The sequence below is a fragment of the Sparus aurata genome, chromosome 21, assembly GCF_900880675.1.
Source record: "Sparus aurata chromosome 21, fSpaAur1.1, whole genome shotgun sequence".
NCBI lineage: Eukaryota > Metazoa > Chordata > Actinopteri > Spariformes > Sparidae > Sparus > Sparus aurata.
In genome coordinates this window covers 23,818,275-23,837,681 of record NC_044207.1, presented here as the reverse complement: position 1 = coordinate 23,837,681, position 19,407 = coordinate 23,818,275, and the positions used below count along the sequence as shown (strand labels likewise).

General features: G+C 41.2%; 1 protein-coding gene across 6 annotated transcripts in view; it reads right to left on the bottom strand.

The window, feature by feature from the left end:
• The window catches only part of tnr (tenascin R (restrictin, janusin)), a 180,751-nt gene continuing 161,344 nt past the window's right edge, over positions 1 to 19,407 (bottom strand). For all 6 annotated transcript variants that reach the window (XM_030403216.1, XM_030403212.1, XM_030403211.1 and 3 more), the window contains 7 exons: positions 17,292 to 17,422; positions 13,384 to 13,516; positions 12,354 to 12,505; positions 12,038 to 12,134; positions 6,812 to 6,973; positions 6,064 to 6,227; positions 1 to 3,892 (listed from right to left, as the gene is read on the bottom strand). In XM_030403216.1, the coding sequence (XP_030259076.1) occupies positions 3,773 to 3,892; positions 6,064 to 6,227; positions 6,812 to 6,973; positions 12,038 to 12,134; positions 12,354 to 12,505; positions 13,384 to 13,516; positions 17,292 to 17,422 (959 nt within the window). In that variant the 3' untranslated portion in view covers positions 1 to 3,772. The remainder of the gene's footprint in view (positions 3,893 to 6,063; positions 6,228 to 6,811; positions 6,974 to 12,037; positions 12,135 to 12,353; positions 12,506 to 13,383; positions 13,517 to 17,291; positions 17,423 to 19,407) is intronic.

The window sequence follows — 19,407 nt, the reverse complement described above, 5'->3', positions numbered from 1 at the left end:
TCAGACTATTTGTTTTATTAATATGTAGAAAATGTATTAAAAAAGGAACTATATAGTACATGTTTAAGTCAAACTAGAGCTAAATTTGACAGTAATATCCAAGGTTATCCAACAATAAATCCTTAGTTTCAGCATATATGAGCTTTTCAAACAGTCAAGATCACATTTTTGTCAACATTTACATTTTTCATGGCAAGATTTCAAATCAATGCAGTTACAGTATCTGGCTTATTTAACAAATCACCACCAGATACGGTGGTTTAATCAGTTAACTCACTCGTAAAAAGAAAAACCAATGAAATAAAGCATTTTTCTCTATGATAGCATAGAGGACCCCTCTGTCATTATTTAATGGTGAATTTTTTACAGGATAATTGGAAAATAAATAGAGAAATAAATAAAGAGAAGCTCAGGAGAAACAAACAGCGATGCAGTCTGAGTGAATTCCAGTGACCGAGACTGAGCTTTTAGTTTAAATAATGGAGGAGACGCTCTTTTGATGTTATGCAGCAGGACGAAGAGTCGACATTTCACATGATGAGAAACACACAATGCAAACAAAGTGCCGACTTAACATCCCCTCCAAAGATTAAAAGAGAAAAGTACTTCATCAGTCGCCTCGCAACAAGGAAAACAAACCAGTTCATCTTATTTGACGCTGGTTGGAGCGACATCAAATTATCCAGAATATGAAGAAAACAACGCGTCCGCTTTTGTCGTGTGTCCTTTCATCACAAGAGGGCTGCATTTGCTCGAATTCAGAAACATCTGTCATCCTGAGAGCTCTCAAAGAAAGAGTAATATTACTAAGCCTCTAATTACACAGTTGAATTCAACGTCGTGTTTGTCTTAAGCAATAGATTCACTCGCAAATGCAAAAAGGAAAAATATTATGATTATCCTGAAATGAAAAGGGCAGGACGGAGGCTTTTTGTTTTTCTTATTGATTGACAGAAAAAGCTTGAATAAATGAAGGACGGTTGAAAAAAAGAAAATATGCACAATAAGCTTAAATATATACCAGCGTTCACCTTCAAAGTTCTAAGAGCACCTCATAGTTTTGCCATGAGAGAAATAAATCCCCCCCCACCCCAACAATACAAATAACATTCTTTTCCTTTTCTGCAAAAAAAGCTTCGTGACCTTTGTTCCTCGCACGAAAGAAAAATGCACCGAGGCAAACTTCATCTAAGTAGTTAATGAAATAAGTACACGGAGAACTTCCCTACGCTACCATAAATCACTACAGGAGATGGATTGCATGAGGGGCTCTGAAACGTTCACTTTGACACCCGAACATAAATCAGACCCCGGGGAAAGGTCACGTGTTGAAACGGTTTGTTATGAATCATATTTGTACGTTTTCTTTTTGTTGATTTAACTTTACTGTTTCCACGACAGCTCAGAGGCCCGATAATGTCAAATATCTTACAACAAACCGTTACAAGTGCGCCTCCCCCCCCCCAGATGAGCGAAGAAATGTGTCACAACAACTCAAACGATAAACACACATTTGTTATGACATTTGTTATTCACTATCAGGCTTCTTGATTGCAATTTCATGCATCCGTCCCTCAACACGACACAACGGTTCAAAAAAAACACAGCGGTTAAATGGGCGACGCTTCTGAATTAGTTTGCATCTAAAGGGGGAACACATCAAAAGTCACATTAATCTTCAACTCTATATCTACATGAGTATATTAGTAGTAGTGTATAGAGGGGAGAGTCACCATTGTTCTCAAGTCTAAAAAAGGACTAAAACGCAAAAAAAGAATATACACAGTCACATGATACAAGCCAGATTTTCTCTGGTTTGCTTCAACGAGATCAACAGAATCCAAGAAACATAACAATGAGATTTCCTGTTAACATTTTGGATCATTGAATATATGTGAGACCATGTTGCTTGCAGCGATGGCGACGTCGATTTTCACAAAAAGGCTTGCGTTGGACAATAAATGTAGTTTTATTTATCTTTTAATCGATAGTATGAAGCCGGAGAGAAGAGTTAGCCAGTTTTTTTTTTTGTCTTCAAACTCCGCAGAGATGATTTCCCCTCCAACAGACGAGTCGAGAAAAAAAAAAAAAAAAAAAAAAGGAAACCAAAAAAAACATTTCCAGAAAAACCCCCCAAAAAAAACCCTTTAAACGCATTGGCATTGAACGCTTTGTGCAACAGTGTGAACACTGAATAGAACAAAATGCTCGGTGGGCACGCTGCAGATTATGCCCCGCTCTACTAAAAAGAATACATTCTCTGCCATGTTTGCTGATTTTGTTGTTTCACGGGGGAGCTTAAAAAGCGAAGCGAGTAAAAAGGAAGGGCACAGAAGAAAGACTTGGCTCCACTCCACCTACTGTTCTGCTTTCTTTGTTAAGTTCATTTCAGCTAGCAGCGGGGGAGAAGGCCAGGCTTAAAAAAAAAAAAGAAGAAAAATCTGCACTATGCCCACCCTGACGTTTTTTTTCTTTTTGCATAGAATTTAGTGTTCACATTGCATAAAATAATGCCAGGGGGACGTGATTAACATAACACTCCCTGAAAAGTGAGAATCTATTAATGTAGGAGGAAGCTGCTTCAGTGACTTTGGTGACAGAGCTGACTGGCGTCTTTCCAAACAGCAGGCCGAGTCGTTTCATTATGCAGAATCTTTGGTTAAAATGTTACATCTATCAGCACCATCTCTGCAAGCAATCGCAGCATCTAAGAAGCTGCACTGAAACAGATATTAAAAACGTCTGTAATTTTCTGAAAGTAAAGTCCAGGAAATAATATTGAATGCCCGAGAACTAAAAGAAACGGTTTGATTCAACAATAGCTTTGCTGTGTTCCCACTCGTAGTGCAAATACGGCCTCAGTGTGGCTACCGATAATCGTAAAGTTTAAGGTTGACTTTTGTTTCCGCTTTTATGATTAACATAAAAGGATATTGTAATTGAACAGTAACAGACAGAGAGAAATAAAAAATAAATAAAACGGATGCTGATGAAGCTGTTGCTGGTGCACTGCCGCTTTGTGAACGATGATTCCGGATGTTAATTTAGTCTCTCGAGTCGAGTGTTTGTCGTCACGTTTTTCAGATTTAAACCAAGGCTTCAAATCATATTAAGATGGACTTTTTGTCACAATATCAGTTATAAAAATATATATATCTTACAGTTAAGGTTTTTTTAAGGGCATATACATTATTTTTTCGTTAAAAGTGTTATTAATTTTGTTTAAACGGTTAAAATAACGCTAGCTCTCGCGCTCCCCGAGGGCGTTACTCAGCACATTTCCTCGCATCCCAGGGAAAGGCAAATCACACACTTAAAAGAGAAAAGAAGCTCCTTGGTTTGCCTTTCTGTTTCTTTTTTTTTTATATAGCAAATAAAACCATTGTCATTCAAAGTATTTCATAAATTACATACAGTGTCCTCTATCATCTGGGTAGAAGTACAGCAGGGAAAGACAGCTAAAGCTGGGCTGGAGAGGAGATGAACGGAGCTCGGACGTCGCTTCAGCCTGTCTGCTATTTTATGATCGCATCCGTGGTTATAACAGTGTCTGATTGTTGGTAGTATATTAATAATGTGTTTTATCATTTTACAACTGAATATTAATAAAATATTAGTAGCTTTTTTTTTTTGTCATAACCCCCCTCCCCCTTTTTCCTCGCTAATTCAGCGCTAATCAGCGAGGCACACAAATAGCAGAAACTCATCCAAGTAAACACCGTCCAAACTCCCTTCATCCACCGGTCTGGGTCGGGTGGCGGCGGCGGCTTGTTTATACAGGGGCGGACCGCCTCCTCTTGCTGCTGATGCTACGGAAGTTGAACGGCCTCATCTTCATCTCCACGAAGGGGATGGAGAACTCGTGGCCTTTCCAGTGGTACCAGTTAATACCCTGTAAGAGCGAAAGAGTGAGTTCAGAGGCAGATTGAGAGAAATGACAGATAAATAGAAGGAGAGGCTGCAGATGGAAATGGTATACATATATATATATGCAGTAAAGTGCATTAAAAGCAGGAAAGGGAGAAAAAAATCCTGGTTATAAGAGCTCGCAAAATTACAAATCTAGTGCAATTACAGTCTCACTCTCGCCCCGCTAATCCTCCTCACCGCCAAAACCCTCCCATTTGCAGCTTTAGCTCTGAAAGGCAATTTCTCCCCGCGTGTCTTTATGCCTGTCCATCTCTGCTCCCACCTGGTCTCATTTCATGTCGTCAAAGCAACAAAGAGAAAGGTGCAGAGCGCAGCGAGAGAAGCGGCGACGCTCCACAGTCTTTGTAGTTCAGCCCTAATCACAGCTTCGCACAACACCTCACTCTCTTTCTCGAGCCATTTCAGCATCAAGCTGAGAGAGAGAGAGCACATCACACACTCGTCAGCAGACAACCCCTCGACACTCACACCCCACCTCATGTTTAGTAGTAAGCAAAAAAAAAAAAAAAAAAAAACATGTGCGCTCGCTTCATGTTCAAATAAAACTCTGGTGTTTTTCCTTCCACTTATTTCTGTAATTTGATAATGAACTCACGAGTAGGAGTATTTGGATAAATAAACTCCTCCTGAGACCGTCTCAGTCCCAAAAGATGATACAAACACTTCTGATCAATCAGTTTTAAGATGCATCATCTCTCCCAGTTTCATTAAAATTCAACAAGTGGCGCAGCAGCCTGTTTTCTGACCTTTCATTACAGCTCCTCCATCAGGCCAATCAGTGTAATAAGTGTGAAGACGGATGTCTGCGGGAACTTTCATGTCATTTAATTTACAAATTATTAGCCTTTCAAAATGAGAAATTCAAACCGTTAATCACATCGGCATAATCAGGACAGTTTGTGTGATTTTTTTTTCGGATGCCGAAATGCCAACGCCGCGATATTGAGTTAAAGAGTTGGTGGACCAAAATGCCAAAAGAAAAAAGTGGTGGTGTTGGAAATCTGAGCTTTCTGTTGGCACACCAGCACCAGCGAGGAGAATGGGTCATCTGAGGTGCCCAAATGACAAATAAATCAACATGGATTTCCAAAAACACCACTTAAAATGTGTGTCAGAAAATCTCATTGGAGCTCAGATGAAGTTAGAAGTTAAACGAGCTTCAGCAGAGACTCTGACCCCACGATTCCACCGGGCCCGTCTCCGCCGCGTTAAGGCCGCGATGCGGTCCGCGAAGCAGATTTCGGCTGTTTTAGTCAATGCTTGTGTTTCCACCGTCTGCTCGGGAGCACGTTTCAGCAGCGTCCCAGCTCTGCGCTCAGCCCCGCAGAGAAGAAGGCAACAGAGACGTGCCCGGTGTGGAATTAAGGCACGCACAGGCCACGAAATGTTATTCCTTCAATAAAGTTGTTGACTAAATCTGTTTAGAGAATAGTACTGCTCCTGTACATTTCTGAAGTCTCTCATTGGAACTCTTTTCTACCAAAGAAGTAGTTGCACCAAAAGAAACATTGCTGTTGAATTTTCAGAATAAAATGTTCTAATCATGTGGACAACTCCGTCTGTATCAGGGTGACGGCTCTCTATGCTTTGACTAAAGGTTTTCTATCCTAAAAAACAACCTGGTCTCAGATTTCGTAGGTGATAATTAGATTCACCACAAATTATTTTTGGAACATGCAACATTTGAGCACGTTTCTTTTCACATTTGAAAATCACAAGTTCACTTGTGACTTGAATGTTTTCTGGCTTATTACCATACAAAAGTCTCCACTTACTAATGTTTTCACATATGTTCATATGCAATTTGCATTATTTTTTACATGCAGATTTAGACTTGCAAAGAAGGACATCAACCCAGGGACAACAAGTTCAGGTAATACAGTTTACCCACCTCGAGGCAATGATATTGTGCTTGTGTGTTGCATATTCCCAAACAAATTTCAATTTTATTAGCATAAATTAATGATTAATAATAAGTTTGGAGCTGCTGTGGCCTCTGGAGTTCTGGGGCAGTCTTTTCACTGGTAATTAAGTGACAGTCTTAAGTAAGTCTTAAGCATTAAGTGTTCTTTTTTCCTTCTATCTCTCTAGGTTTCACTCTCTGATATAACCGGCACTTATTAGATGACTCACCTGACTGTGTCTGGACTCGCCGTATTTGCCGTTGAGGTTGGCCCGGTGGCAGTTCTTGTACCACCAGGCTCCTTTGTAGGACAAGGCACAGTTAGTGACAGCGATGTCGTTGTCTCTGTCTTTCGTAGAGAAGGGCCGGCCCTGGTGGTAGCTCAGAGAGTCACCTGGGATCAGAGGCGAGAGAGAGAGAGAGAGAGAGAGATGGAGAACCTTAAATAACCAGCGTTGGCATATGGCTGCTGTGAATAACGGCGCGATGAGGGGAACATAAACGACAAGGCAGGCGGGAGGGAGATGGAGAGACATGACAGGGAGGGAGTGGAAAAAAAAAAGTCTGGCTGCAGGGCTCTCTGAATTTATTTAGGCAAAGAGAGGTATAATTATAAACATGAGGGGATGATGGGTAATTCTGGCATATGGTCATGTTGACAGACTGAGAGATACATAAAGAGTGAGGACAAGAGTGGAAGTGTGGAGGAGTGCTGAGGCGGGTTTCAGGCATCAGGGAGAAGAAAAGATGGAGGAGCAAGAAATGGCAGATGGCAGAGGAGGGATGAGAGAGCGCACATATATTATTATCATATTACAGTATATCATATAATGTGGTATTTTGACATCAAAGCATGTTAATGTAGTGAAAAAGCTTTCCGTGTCCTCACTGACCACTTATGTACAGTTAGTGGGTTCATCACAAGGCTGCCATCCAAAGAGCCGCGTAAAAAGGCTGAGCAATGAGCCGCGTACGTACCAGCGGTGCCGTTGTACTCTCCTATCCTGAGCTTGTAGAGGTTTCTCGCGTCTCCAATGGAGAATTTGTCATAATTGGCGTAGACCGACTCCTGCCCGTCCTTCATGTCGATCCTCAGCTCGTACCGGCCCTGGCCAGCGATCCTCTGGATGTTATCGAGACCTGTGGAGAAACGACGCACGTCACATCGTTGTCGTCCCAAATCTTGATGGTTAACATCTGCAGTTTGATGCAACGTCCATCTTCCATCTTCCAGGGGTGATGATGGCGACTTGTCTACTTCACATAATGATTTGTGTGTACAAAATAATAAATCACCAATTTTTCTCAAAAGGGTTTACAACCTGGAAAGACCTGACAGAGAAAAAATAAAAATCTGACTGGAGGAAAAGGAAGCAACCTCAAGTAGAGCAGGAGAGGAAGATCCTCTCTTCCAAGATGGAAATTAATGGATATGTGTTGATTTTTATGACATTCTACCTGCCACCCATGCGTACACCTTTATGCTGTGAAAAACAGTTTGTTGGAACCTGCATCTTTGGAGGTTAAGATTCGACTCCTTATAAGCGCCGTATGTCAGGCGTGTTTGTCAGCTGTTCATGCGCATGTGGATGATTGGTGGTGTCGAGAGCGTCGGACACTGTCGCCACCGGCACCGCCTCCAAATGCCACACATCGGTACTTTGTGAGATAGGAGGCTTTTGCTCTTTATCTCCAAGGTAGCAGATACGAGGCTCGTTTGAATGCTAGAGAGGCGATAAGGCCCCACACTGACCTGAACGATTGGGACTGCCTTCCCGATCAGATTACAACAAGCGCGCATTCGGAAAAGAGCCCCCCCCTTTTCTCCTGCTTCACCTCCAACAGAAGCATCACGTGTGCACTTTTTCTGAACCCGGGGGGGGGGGGGCGCAATATGCAAAGACAAAATAGAAAAATCCACGAGCCTTTGCTGATAAGGTGCAGGAAGTAGAAATCTGGGGGAGCAGGGAAACTATATCTGCTGTAACACGTCAATGGAAAGTAGATACGATCTATGTTACAACCCAAAGGCACTTAGGGTGACGGGGGGAAAGCAATTGTTGTAATAAAACTGTGTTTAACACTCAGTCATCTCTAATTCCCATTGTATAATATCACTGTATTATCAGCAATTAATCTCACACCCATAATTTTTTCCTCAGTTTCTTCTTCCAACAGTTTTATGGGATCAGACTGCTCTATTCCAAACTGCAGCGATTAAAAATGCATTTTGACACACTATTGCACTCTTGTCCTATTATACTACCACTATTACCATCTCGTCACATTTTATTACCAGCGTTCCTCTCGCACTCATACAGAAACAAGGGGAGGAAATAAAAAAAAAGAGAGAGAGAGAGAGAGAATGGGATAATGACCGCACATCGCACCACGGACACCAGGGTTTTCCCTCCGTTATTACATCATCAAACTGACATTGTGTTGGACATGAACACCGGCTGAGGTCAGTGAGCAGGGAGAATAGATCGCCCTCCAGCAGCAATAAAAATGGCCGTTTCCAAAGTGTAACATAATAATGAAAGCTTCATTTCCATATTCTTTACTGCCGGCCAGTTAAGTGCCTCTTCTTTTCAGTTTGAGTGGATTTAATGATGATGTCTACGCTTCCATACTGTTCAATACATTGCTGTTCTGTGTGTAGAGGCGGTGATTAGCTAAATGTTAGCTGTTATGGCTCTCCGGGGCTGTGACGGTGAGCGGATCTGTAGGAAGAAGAGTGAAGGTCAAACGGTTTGAAACTGAGGATACCGTTTCCTTTCTGTGCAGACAAAACGCTTAAAGGACACGGCGCACACTGAAATGGTTTAACTTTACAGAAACAAAGTACACTGACGTGAAAGAAGTTGATATATATATATACATATATATACATATATATATATAAACACTGGCACTCTACTTGCCCACAGATTCGCTGACAACCCTTGACCTGGATTATATTGGGCAATTTCCCATGTTCAAAAACTGGCCACTGCGCGCTGTCTTGACCCTGCTGACTTTTTGATAAAACGGCAGAAGAACTGAAGTGCTGAAAAGGGAGGAAGCTGTGTTGCGCAACCTTTTTCTTTATGACTTTCCCCGCAGGTTATGTCAAAAAACCTTCTAACATCAGCTATTTCACAAAGACACAATTAAATATTCCCTCCGCCGCGTTCTGGTGAGAATAATTAGAAAATGTTACCACAGGGCTTTGTCACGGAAGACATTTTGACGAGTCACAGTGGGGGGAAAGCACAGGTGTAATTAATAAAATCAATGATGGCTGGATTCAATTTAGCTGCTTCAGTTCCAAGGTCCTGCTATTGTGCACGCCGGCTCACTGTCTCACTGTCACACTGTCACGACTAAGTAGGACACTTGAAAAAGAACGGAGCCATCGTCAAGTTTGTTAGCAACACCTGTGCTTTTCCTCCTGCTCAAAACTATATTAACCGCCAGATCCGCAGAGAAAGCCAGTTTCGTACGGCAGCCGTGACATTTTGTGCTGCGCTCCGAGGTTGCCGTGTTCCCTCCTGGCATGTTATCTGTAATCTTGCATCACCGGGAGAAGCTTTCACAGGAGCAAAGAGCAGCTCTTGATGCCTCACACCCCGAGGTTACATTAAGCTGCTTTTATGCGCTGAGAGGACAGAGTACAGTACGGGATAGAAGAAAGGCATGGAGGAGGGAAAGTGCATCCTAGGAGGCATGAGAAGAAAAAAAGAAAAAGTAAAGCAAGACCCCTGGAGATGGAGGTGCCCTGGACTGGTACCAGAAGTGGTGAGAGGGCAGATTATTGCTGACTCAGCTCAAGTGGAAGCAGGTCAGAGGGAGTTTTGTGTGCAATGAATCAGATATGCTCCGGTGTCTTTGGCTCATATTGTATGGCCATTATAAATCGGGCGGAAATTAGAAAAAATCTGTGCCAGGGTTCTGCTACGCTACGTGATGCCCTCAGGTCCCTATCAGAAAAAAAGATAAAACACTTTAAAGCTCACTATCCGCTCCATAGTTTGCAAAAAAAGGATAGAATTTCCCTCCTGTATGGTGTTCGTATCATCTTACAGACATTTTCTGAGCTCCAGTGAGTAATCTTCTCCACAGTTGTCGGAACATAACAAAAAAACAACTAAAAAAAACCCATTTTTTTTTTATGTAAACCTGCAGATGTAATCCAACTATTTCCCATTGTGACAAAATGTTTACAACAGCGTCTCGGAGGTGGTGCACAAAAGTAACGGCAGCAGCTGACATTATTATTCATTTCCACTCGACAACGCTGCAAACTACAGCAACAAATCTGACAGCCTCGACAAGAATTGCAGGCTTTTTATACCCCATTCCATTATTTTGTCAGCTCCTGTTTATGAGGGGTTGCATCTAAAAATCTCTTTATGCCTCCACCTATTACAGTGCGCTTAGTCACTAATGGACTCGAGCGTGCCACAGCTATCTTGTATTATGATCCGATACGTGTCAGCTGCAAAGTAGCAGCCCTCCCTCTGTTATAATGTGGTGCCGTAAAAATTTCCCCCCAGTGTTATTTAATTTCTCTAATCTAAAAGTTCAAAAAACATTCTTCTCCGTGTCCTGATTCACTGAATGAAATATTCATGTAATATTTCCCTTTAATCATCTGCACCAAAACAATAACATAAAGAGTGGCCCATGAAGAAACATGACTCATTTGCACATTTTCTAATGAATATAATTATTGTTCCGTAATGAGATTTTTGGGGGAGGGGAGGGAGAAGAAACACTCAGCAGTCCATCACAACAGTGAGGATGTTCTGTTGTTTTTGTCTCCGAATCAGAGGCGACGCAAAAAAACAATTACTGAGTCATTTCAGGGAGAGATGATCTTTCAGAGAATCCAGTAATGAATTGGATAGACTGTGTGAAGTCAAGTCCTGAAAGATGAGACGAGCAGGAACAAAAAAAATAAATAAATAAAAAATCTTCACACAGAGTGAAAAACCTCACAAGGAACGGCAGGATATTGAAGATATTAGAAATGTCTCTCCTCTTCATTAAATAGATGAATCAATTGAAACCAAGTGAAAGCTATAACTATCTACTGACTGTGGCTATTTAATCCACTTCAGTCTTGGAGAAGATGTGTTGATAAAGAGCCTTCAGATTAAACAAAATCCATGGCCAGTTGGGGTTAATATCAACCTTCTGCCCTTAAAACGCAGCTGAAATACGATGTGCAGGTCGACAGGAAGCTGGAAAACTGTAAAGCGAACCTGACCTCTGAATTGACTTGCTAATACAGCTACTAGTCAGTCAGTATCACTTTAATCTTAGGTTGAGCTTGAGACTGATGGTGTCCCGTCATCACCAGGGGACGATAGAAGAGTGTTTGGGACGAACAGAGATCATTACTGAGATGTTAGCGAGTGACAAACTGAATCAAGCTATGACTACCACAGAGCGGGTCCTCGTGTGCTTTTACTGAAGCCCAAGATGACGTCCTCAAATGCCTTGTCTAGTCCACGACCCAAATATATTCAGTATACTGTCCTTGCAGAGCAAAGAAACCAAAACATATTCACATTTAAGAAGCTGGATTTAGAAAACTATGAGAATTTACTGAAACCAATTAATAAATTATCAAAATAGTGCAATGACTGGCTGAGGAGGAGGGCTAGTTAGCTGCTAGCTGTTAGCAGCCGGTGGGCAGCAGAGGCCTTTGGTGTGTTTGTCTAAGGGAGGCTAACAGCTAACAGAGCCAACAGAGCTAACAGCTAGCAGAGCTAAAGACACAGCAGCACTGAGAGTTTGAGTCTAGAGGAAGCTTAAGGGTTTAATACAGAACTGCAGTTTGATGTGACAACACAACAAGTTTACAGTTCATAAATGTACTCAGTTACTTCAGCTCAGTGCAGTTTGAATGCAAATACTTTTAACTAACTAAACTAATCATAAAAACAAAGTACAGAAACAACATTTAGCCTTTGGGGCTATTTAAATTTATGTCAGGACTGTTACAATAGTTTTTAGATAGGAGGAAAAGTTAGTTTTGATTTTAGGTTTATTAAGGAAAAACTGTGTGCAGAGCGACTACTCCACAGTTCCAACCATGGCTGAGGCAGATTTTTTTTTTTCATCCAGTATCTTTCAACTATAAAAGCTACAAAAGAACCTTTACTCTCCACAGTTTTATTCTCGAGATGAAGTATCTCAGCGCAAGAATCTTACCGAGCCAGAATTCATCCTCCAGGTTTCCAAAGCCGACCCGATAGTCACTCCACTTCCTTGAAAAGTCTGTCAGGCCGTTCTGACGGCGCTGGAACACCTGAACACCAAAACGAGACGTTGTAACAAGATCAGATGACTCGGCTTTATCAAACTAAAATAGCACAGACGACTCAGTGATGTGATCAAACCGGCATTCTGTGTTTTATTCCATCCAACAGAATCCAATTTTTGCTTTCCCTTCCATGGCCTGACACAGTTTCTTACATTTGCACGTGACACGTGCCATTAAAAAGGTATTATCTCCTCAGTGACTTACGATCCAGCCTCCTTCATCTGTGGTCATGTCACAGTACACCTGCACACCCTGGCTGGGGTCTCTGTTGATGTAAATGGTGTAGACGCCGCTCAGCGTCTCTCCGTTTAGCAGGTGTTGAGCGCAATTCTGAGGTGTTGCAAATAGACGACTCCCTGGAGAGAAACAGGGACAGGTTATTTTTTCCTTTTTTTTTGGCTGTCTTTTGACTCAGATTTTATGGCATTTGACAACATACAGTATTGTTTAAGGAGCTGCATGTATTGATACTTTTACATCAACAATGGGTTAAGTGCCTTTGTGTAATAAGCTGCTTGTAGGGACAAACCCATGGAGAGTTTCCCTCGGCTGTTCGGCGAGTTATGGCATCTTTTCAGCTCATTGTTCTGCTTTTTTAGGTCCAAATTTTTCCTTGCTCTTACCGGTCCGTTCACAGCAGGCAGCTGTTTTAAATCTGAACCGCACACTACCTGCCCTGCACCAGACAGCATACAAACAAAAATAGCTGGTGAACACAGTGGAGCATCTCACCCTGAAAGTGCTAAATGTAGAGTGAAAATTCATCAGGCGGCCAGAAACACGACGCCAAATGAATGCTAATGTTGCTCCATATCTGCTGGATGTGTTTAGAAGCAGCTAAGAGGTTTGCTATATCAACTTCATAAGGCGAGACTATTCTAATAATATGGTTACGGCTTGTTCTGCTGCTCCAAAGTGGCAAAAATGTCATTCGAATTAAAGTAAAACTGTAATCCTGCAACGCTTTTATTACACAGCCTGGATACCGATATGTACCGATCACATAAATCTAAGGAGGTAAACAACTTCATGATGCTCCCTGACCCTGAACTGACTGAAATATTCTGCACTCAGTTACACACTGAGCGCACAGTTCAGCTGGAGGGCTGCAGACAGCCACCCTGCAGGTGCAGCCTTAACAGGAAGTCTCCCTCAAGATGTTTCTACAGGGAGGGGACATGAAAATTGGGCCTGAATCCGGGGACCTATTATTTTGCGCATCCAGTATATATACCTGTAGTGAAGGTAGTGGAGACTACAGCACTGGTGTCGAGTCCTCTTGCAGCCTGGAGTTTGACGGTGTACTCTGTGGTCTCAGCCAGTCCCTCCAGTCGAATCCACGTGTCCTCTGAATCTAAGATCAGCTCCTAGCATGCACACACACACACACACACACACACACACACATACACACACAGGACAGATTTCATTCACACACAATTAATGGGAAGTGAGATTAAAAAAAAATACTTTTCTGAAAGAGTAATAATTTAATATTTACTCAGTTTAAACCTCGGGGTGAAAATCAATTATATTAGAATCCCCGTAAGTCGCTGATAAAACATTGACTTGAGCTTGTGAGTTTTACAAAGATCTTTAGTATGGCAACAAAGAAAACCTTCAAGCTATTTCTGTTCAGGAAACACATGACAGTGTGCTTCATGCTCCAGTAGCACAATATTCACAGCCTGTTAGACAAAATAGGTGAGGTTAATTTTATTTTATTTTTACCACATAAACCTGTTATTTTTGAGCAATAGAAAAAGATTGTAACTGATGTCATTGTGTTGTGGTGTGTTTGTCAGTGTGGCTGCCTGTGACCTCACATGTGAAAAGTGACTTTGGAAATAGAAAAAGAGGAGCTGAGGAAGCAAAAAAAAAAAAAAAAAAAAAAAAGAGACAAGGGTGGCAACCAAACGGAAAAAACGAGATAAAAGACTCTTATCGGACAGCCGAGCTAAGAAGCCGCAAAGCAGTCAGGAAACAAACATTTCTATTTTGGGCGAAGAAGTCACAAGGGTACAATACAGTTACTTCCCTTTGTTTTTTGACAAATCATCTCTCATTGAGCCAGTCTTAAGGAAGCCAAGATGTTTGACCGCCTTTGAGAGAGAACTTTCCCTGACATCACTTTTGTGGAGAGGAAATTAATCCAGTTGAAACAGAAATGAAAACTTGTCGAATTTGTGTGTGTGCATGTGTGTAACAGTTTGCCCTGGATACACATTAAATATGAACAAGTAAAAATAAAATATTCAGCCAGTTTGGAGGAGAAAAAAAAAAAAAAATCACACATTTCCAGGCAATGTGTCCATGTGAATTATGCAGGGGAAGCAGCTGGTAAATAGTGTCTCCGTCTCCGAGGATCTGACATTTTCCCAACAGGTTTTCAGGGTCAAGAAAAGATTTTTATTGCAAGTGAAACAGCCACGTCTTATCAAGGATAACGCACACCATCATACACTCCCTAATTATTGCGTGGCTCAGTGGTCGAAAGTGCTTTATGTGTATTTACCCTTGTGTGCCCATGTCAACAGGGAGATCTTTATCACTCCAGGCATGAACATAACCAGCTGTGATACTTGCGTTTGCAAACTGTTAAGTAAATGTTAATCAGCTAAGAAATTAATCTTTTTATTTTTTTTTATTAATCTCAAAGCTACTTTGTGTGAATTATAAAACATCAGTTATCTCCGTAAGACGGAAGGCTGGCTGAACAGCTGGAAGTCTCGCCAATATGTGTAAGACTTCAACCGAGGTAACGCTGTGGTGTGTTTTCAGCCGAGACAGACCTCGAGTGGAGACAACCCCGAGGAAAATTCTCACAAGGACCACTTCAGTCTCCGTCTGCGGACATCTTTTTTTTTTTTCCCGCTCCGAGCATGAGTGGCATGACTCATTTGTTGCTGAACTATATGAATTCAAAATGTGACACTTGTTGAGGCAGCTCACCGCGGGGAAAGAGGATTTGAATAAAATCTAGCAGAACATGACCATAAGTGGAGAGAAGAACAAGAAATGGAACTGATTTCCAAATCTTCCGAGTGGGTTTGCAAGACCTGCCGAACTTTTATTCATTTCTTCAAAGAGAATTAGTGTTTCACTTGCCAATTTAATGGGAAATTACTGCTTGTGATCAACAACAAATAACATGTAGGCGGTGGACTGAAATTGCAGTCTAAATAATGTTAATAATTAGAGATGAGCAAGTACATCATTATCTGTATCTGTACTCTGAATGGGTTTAATCAGGATATCAGAGGCTGTTATTATTATTAAAGGGTAACACCTCCAATTGTATATATGACAGTGTTTTTGCAGGTCTTGGGGAGTGTTACTGCATATGTGAAAAAAGAACTAATTTTTTTTCCACATATGCAGTAGTACTCCCCAAGACCTATACACACACCTTAATGTGAAAAATAGCTGGAGTTATGATTATATAATTAGAAAAAAAATTTGAGAACAACTTGAATGAATAAGAAAATTGCACATTGAAACATTTTACACAGATGTGTCCATTATATGTTCCTCTCTGCACCTTGAGGAGCACGTGGATGCTCAGAAAACAAACTAGGGCTGGAAACTGTAGCTAACGACAGCAGACCAGCAGTGTTTTGCTTGCGGTGGTTTTAAAGTGTAAAGATGACATCAGAACAGACTGACATCACATGTGTACTCCAACTATTTAAGCAGCTTAATGAGATGCAGCAGCGTAGATAAATAGCTAACAAGCTGATGTCAGCAGTGCACATATTCCAAAGTGCAACTCAAGACATGTTTGTAATTGAGACAGCAAGGTTTATCTATAAGTTAGATATGACGGAGACTTAAGCAGACTGCTGTCTGACCATCTACTGTATGATGGACGGTACAAAAAATGTGATCTGGTCTACGAGAGCAAGTTCTTTGTCAACAGTGCTAAAATATGTGGCGCCATAATGAAACCGACCAGTATTAAACATGACATTCTCCCTTTTGGGTGCTGATTTGTATTCTGTATGTTTTATGTATTAGGCAGATATAGAGGACACGAGAAAAAGCTTTAATTTCAGTTTGATTTAACATGCAAATATATGCAGAGTCTCGGAGATGGCATACAAAATGTTGATTTAATATTGCTTGTATGTAAATGCCATAGCTGTTTCTTAAGGAACAAACCGTTGTTTTGGAGTGAGGATGAAAAGACGGGTAAATAAAGAGAGCGATGTAAATAGAAGTCTGTATTTAAAGAAAGGGGGTATTCTGACTTGTTAGTGTTGCGTTCTTTGTGCATGAGTGACACCCGATGGTCAACCGCACAGCAGTACACACATTCAAGGTCAGTGTGTGTGTGTTTGTGTGAGAAAGAGGCTTGAGATGAATCATCATTTCATCAGTATGGATGTGCGTCTGTGTGTGTGTGTGTGTTTGACTGTTTATAAGCTCCATGCCCGTTTGAAGGGGCCTGTTTGTTTGTAAGACACCTAATTGCCAATAAAGGGAGTATTTTGCAGTGCATCTTGGGAAATTGTTCTACTCAATTCGTTAACAGCCGTTCCACACAGCTCCTGCTAACGTGGTTTATTGCCATTACTCGGCCATGTCAAAAAGTTTAATCAAAATAAACAATGTCTCTTCTGAGACACATTATAGTAATATCTCTATTAGACAGGCAATTTCACTGCATACTCCCCCTGTGCGTGCTTCTATCGGTGAGTGTGTGTCCCCAAATTCTCGCAAGCTCCAACATCAAGGGATTAGATGATTGAAAGATAAAATATGAATTTCCAAGTGCTCAAAAAAGTTGTGACTCTGCATTAATTTCCTCTTTCTGAACATTGTTCATCCCAGTGTTTAATGAGTTGATTAGACTGGGAACATTCTCTACTTTCTAAATCCGAAGGGGGGGTTTAACATGTTCTACAATATCTGCAGTTTCTATTTTCAGGTATGTGGATTAAGAAAAAAATAAAAATAAAAAAGTAGTTTATCTCCCTGACACATTTGCAACTCTACTCGACAGGATTTACAGAACCGCTAGATATGGAAACACATTTTGGCTGCAGATAAAATGTTAACATCAAGGAAATACAGTGTGTGTGTGTGTGTGTGTGTGGAAGAGTTGAGGCGCCAGAGTTCAGATGTGTGCGCGCAACAGACCTTTCGGCTGCCGTCAGTTGACTTGTAGGTGAGCATGTAGTTGTCAATTTCGGCTATTGGCGGTTGCCAGGAGATGAGAGCGCTGCGGTGATTCACCTCGCTGGCTGTCAGGTTCAGGGGCGTGTCCATGGCTGCCGAGAGGGAGAGAGAGAGAGAGAAACCTCAACGTTTACAATCGATTCAGTGTAAAAAAAGAAATGCTTTCATGGTTTTTCTTACACCGACAGCGTAGTGCAAGTCTCAAATAGTGACTGAGGTCTTGATTTGTCTGCCCGCTTTTGCAAAACATGGTTACTTATCATTTAAACTCATCATGTTTCAGCTTCTCGTAGTTGGAGTGAGTGAATGCCTGATGTAAGAAGTAAGAAAGTACATTTCTCTGTTAGGTGCTTACGATTTGTGTGGTCGGAATCGCTTTGAATACTAAATATCACACATTCTTCTTCACAAAGCACTTTTAAAGTCAAGCGTTAAGATACTGTCGAGGCATTTAGGCAGAAACAGCCCTGTTCATTTGATTGAATTATTCAGCGCATGCAGAAGTTATTCAAAGGTTCAATTCGCAGCTGATACTGTAGCTGTGTTTTGCAGAAAATGTGAAAGTGCAAAATCAGAAAGGGGTCAACTGAGTAATTTCGGTTTCAACATTCCTCACACGAGATCAAATCAGTTGAGGCCGCGGCGTTGAACTCGCGGCTCCGCTGCTATGAACAATGAAAACAGGCCAAGTGCACTCTGCGCCGCTCTGCTGAGTGTATCCACAGCATGTCATGGCGAAAAAAATAAAATAAAATAACAACAACCCACCAACGCTTCAAAAAATATGTTTTAACATTTTCTTTGTGAGAAGCTTCAAATATCACCGATGACAAAAGCTCACATTATTCTCATTCTCACCATTCAACAATCATGAAACTTTAATGTGGATGAATCATGCGGAGCACAATTCGAAAATAATGTATATTTGCTATTTGATATTGGTTAATCCTTGACATATTTAATTGTATTATTTGTTATCTGCAAAGTTAAGAACAAAATCCAAGTATTTTTTTATAGAAATGATCTAGAGGGTTTTCATACATGGCAATAAAACAAACTGTAGGCTTCCTGCAGGCTCTTGATCGACTAGTTAATTAACACAAGCTGTGGCTGACTCACCATCGTGAGAGATGTACCACGCAATAATACCAGCAGCCGCAAAATAATCACAGCCACCGTGTACAGGGACCAAAATCTGGGTCCAGTACACATAAATCAACAAGCTGGAAATTAAACCCAAAATTGACCCACAGAAAATCTGCAGGGAGGCGAAATTATCAGGCTGTCTTTGCAAATTCACACTACCACCCCACACACACACACACACACCAATATGGTGCCGACTGGTCAGAAACAGCACTGGGTGACAATGACCCAATATTTCTGGATAAAACCTCAGATGCTGAGATTAAAGTGGCTACAGGGAACTTTCATTTTTTTGTTGATTCTGGCAGCTCTTGTGGACAAAAGAGGTACGAGCACCCCCAACTCCTTTTTACAGGTCTTGATTTGGCTGTTGCATGCATTTGTATTGGAAATGAGGGAAGAAAGATGCAACCCATTTTTTTTCATATCATTTTCTTTCTTTAAACACAGCTGTTTGCAGGATGCGTGGTAATTAAACAAGGATCCATTTCTGGCTCTGTAAGATTAATAACTGTAAAGGAAAGTTTGCTTTAGTGCCGTACCGCCAGACTACAGAGCAGTTTCTCTCCTCAGGTTGAGACTCCTCAATCTTCAGCCATAAAAACAGTTTTACTATATGACTTATTCAACCCTGATCAGACTGAATACAACCCGGTGTCCGGCATTAAGAATTAGCTATAATATCATAATGAAAACAGCCAGTCTTCTTGCTGATGGTCACATTCCTCTAAAGTTAAAGGTTCCTTGGGGTAGATTTAAATAAACTTGGTATGCCAGCACTGCTGAAGGTCATCTTTAAAATCATTTTTCTTTTCTTTTTTCAATTCTTCTGCCACTTGAGCCACGAGTGTTACATTATGCTGCCACTTGGAATCAAGAGTCAGAGGATGAAGCTGACATTAATACAGATTTCTCTTACTGTTAACAATTT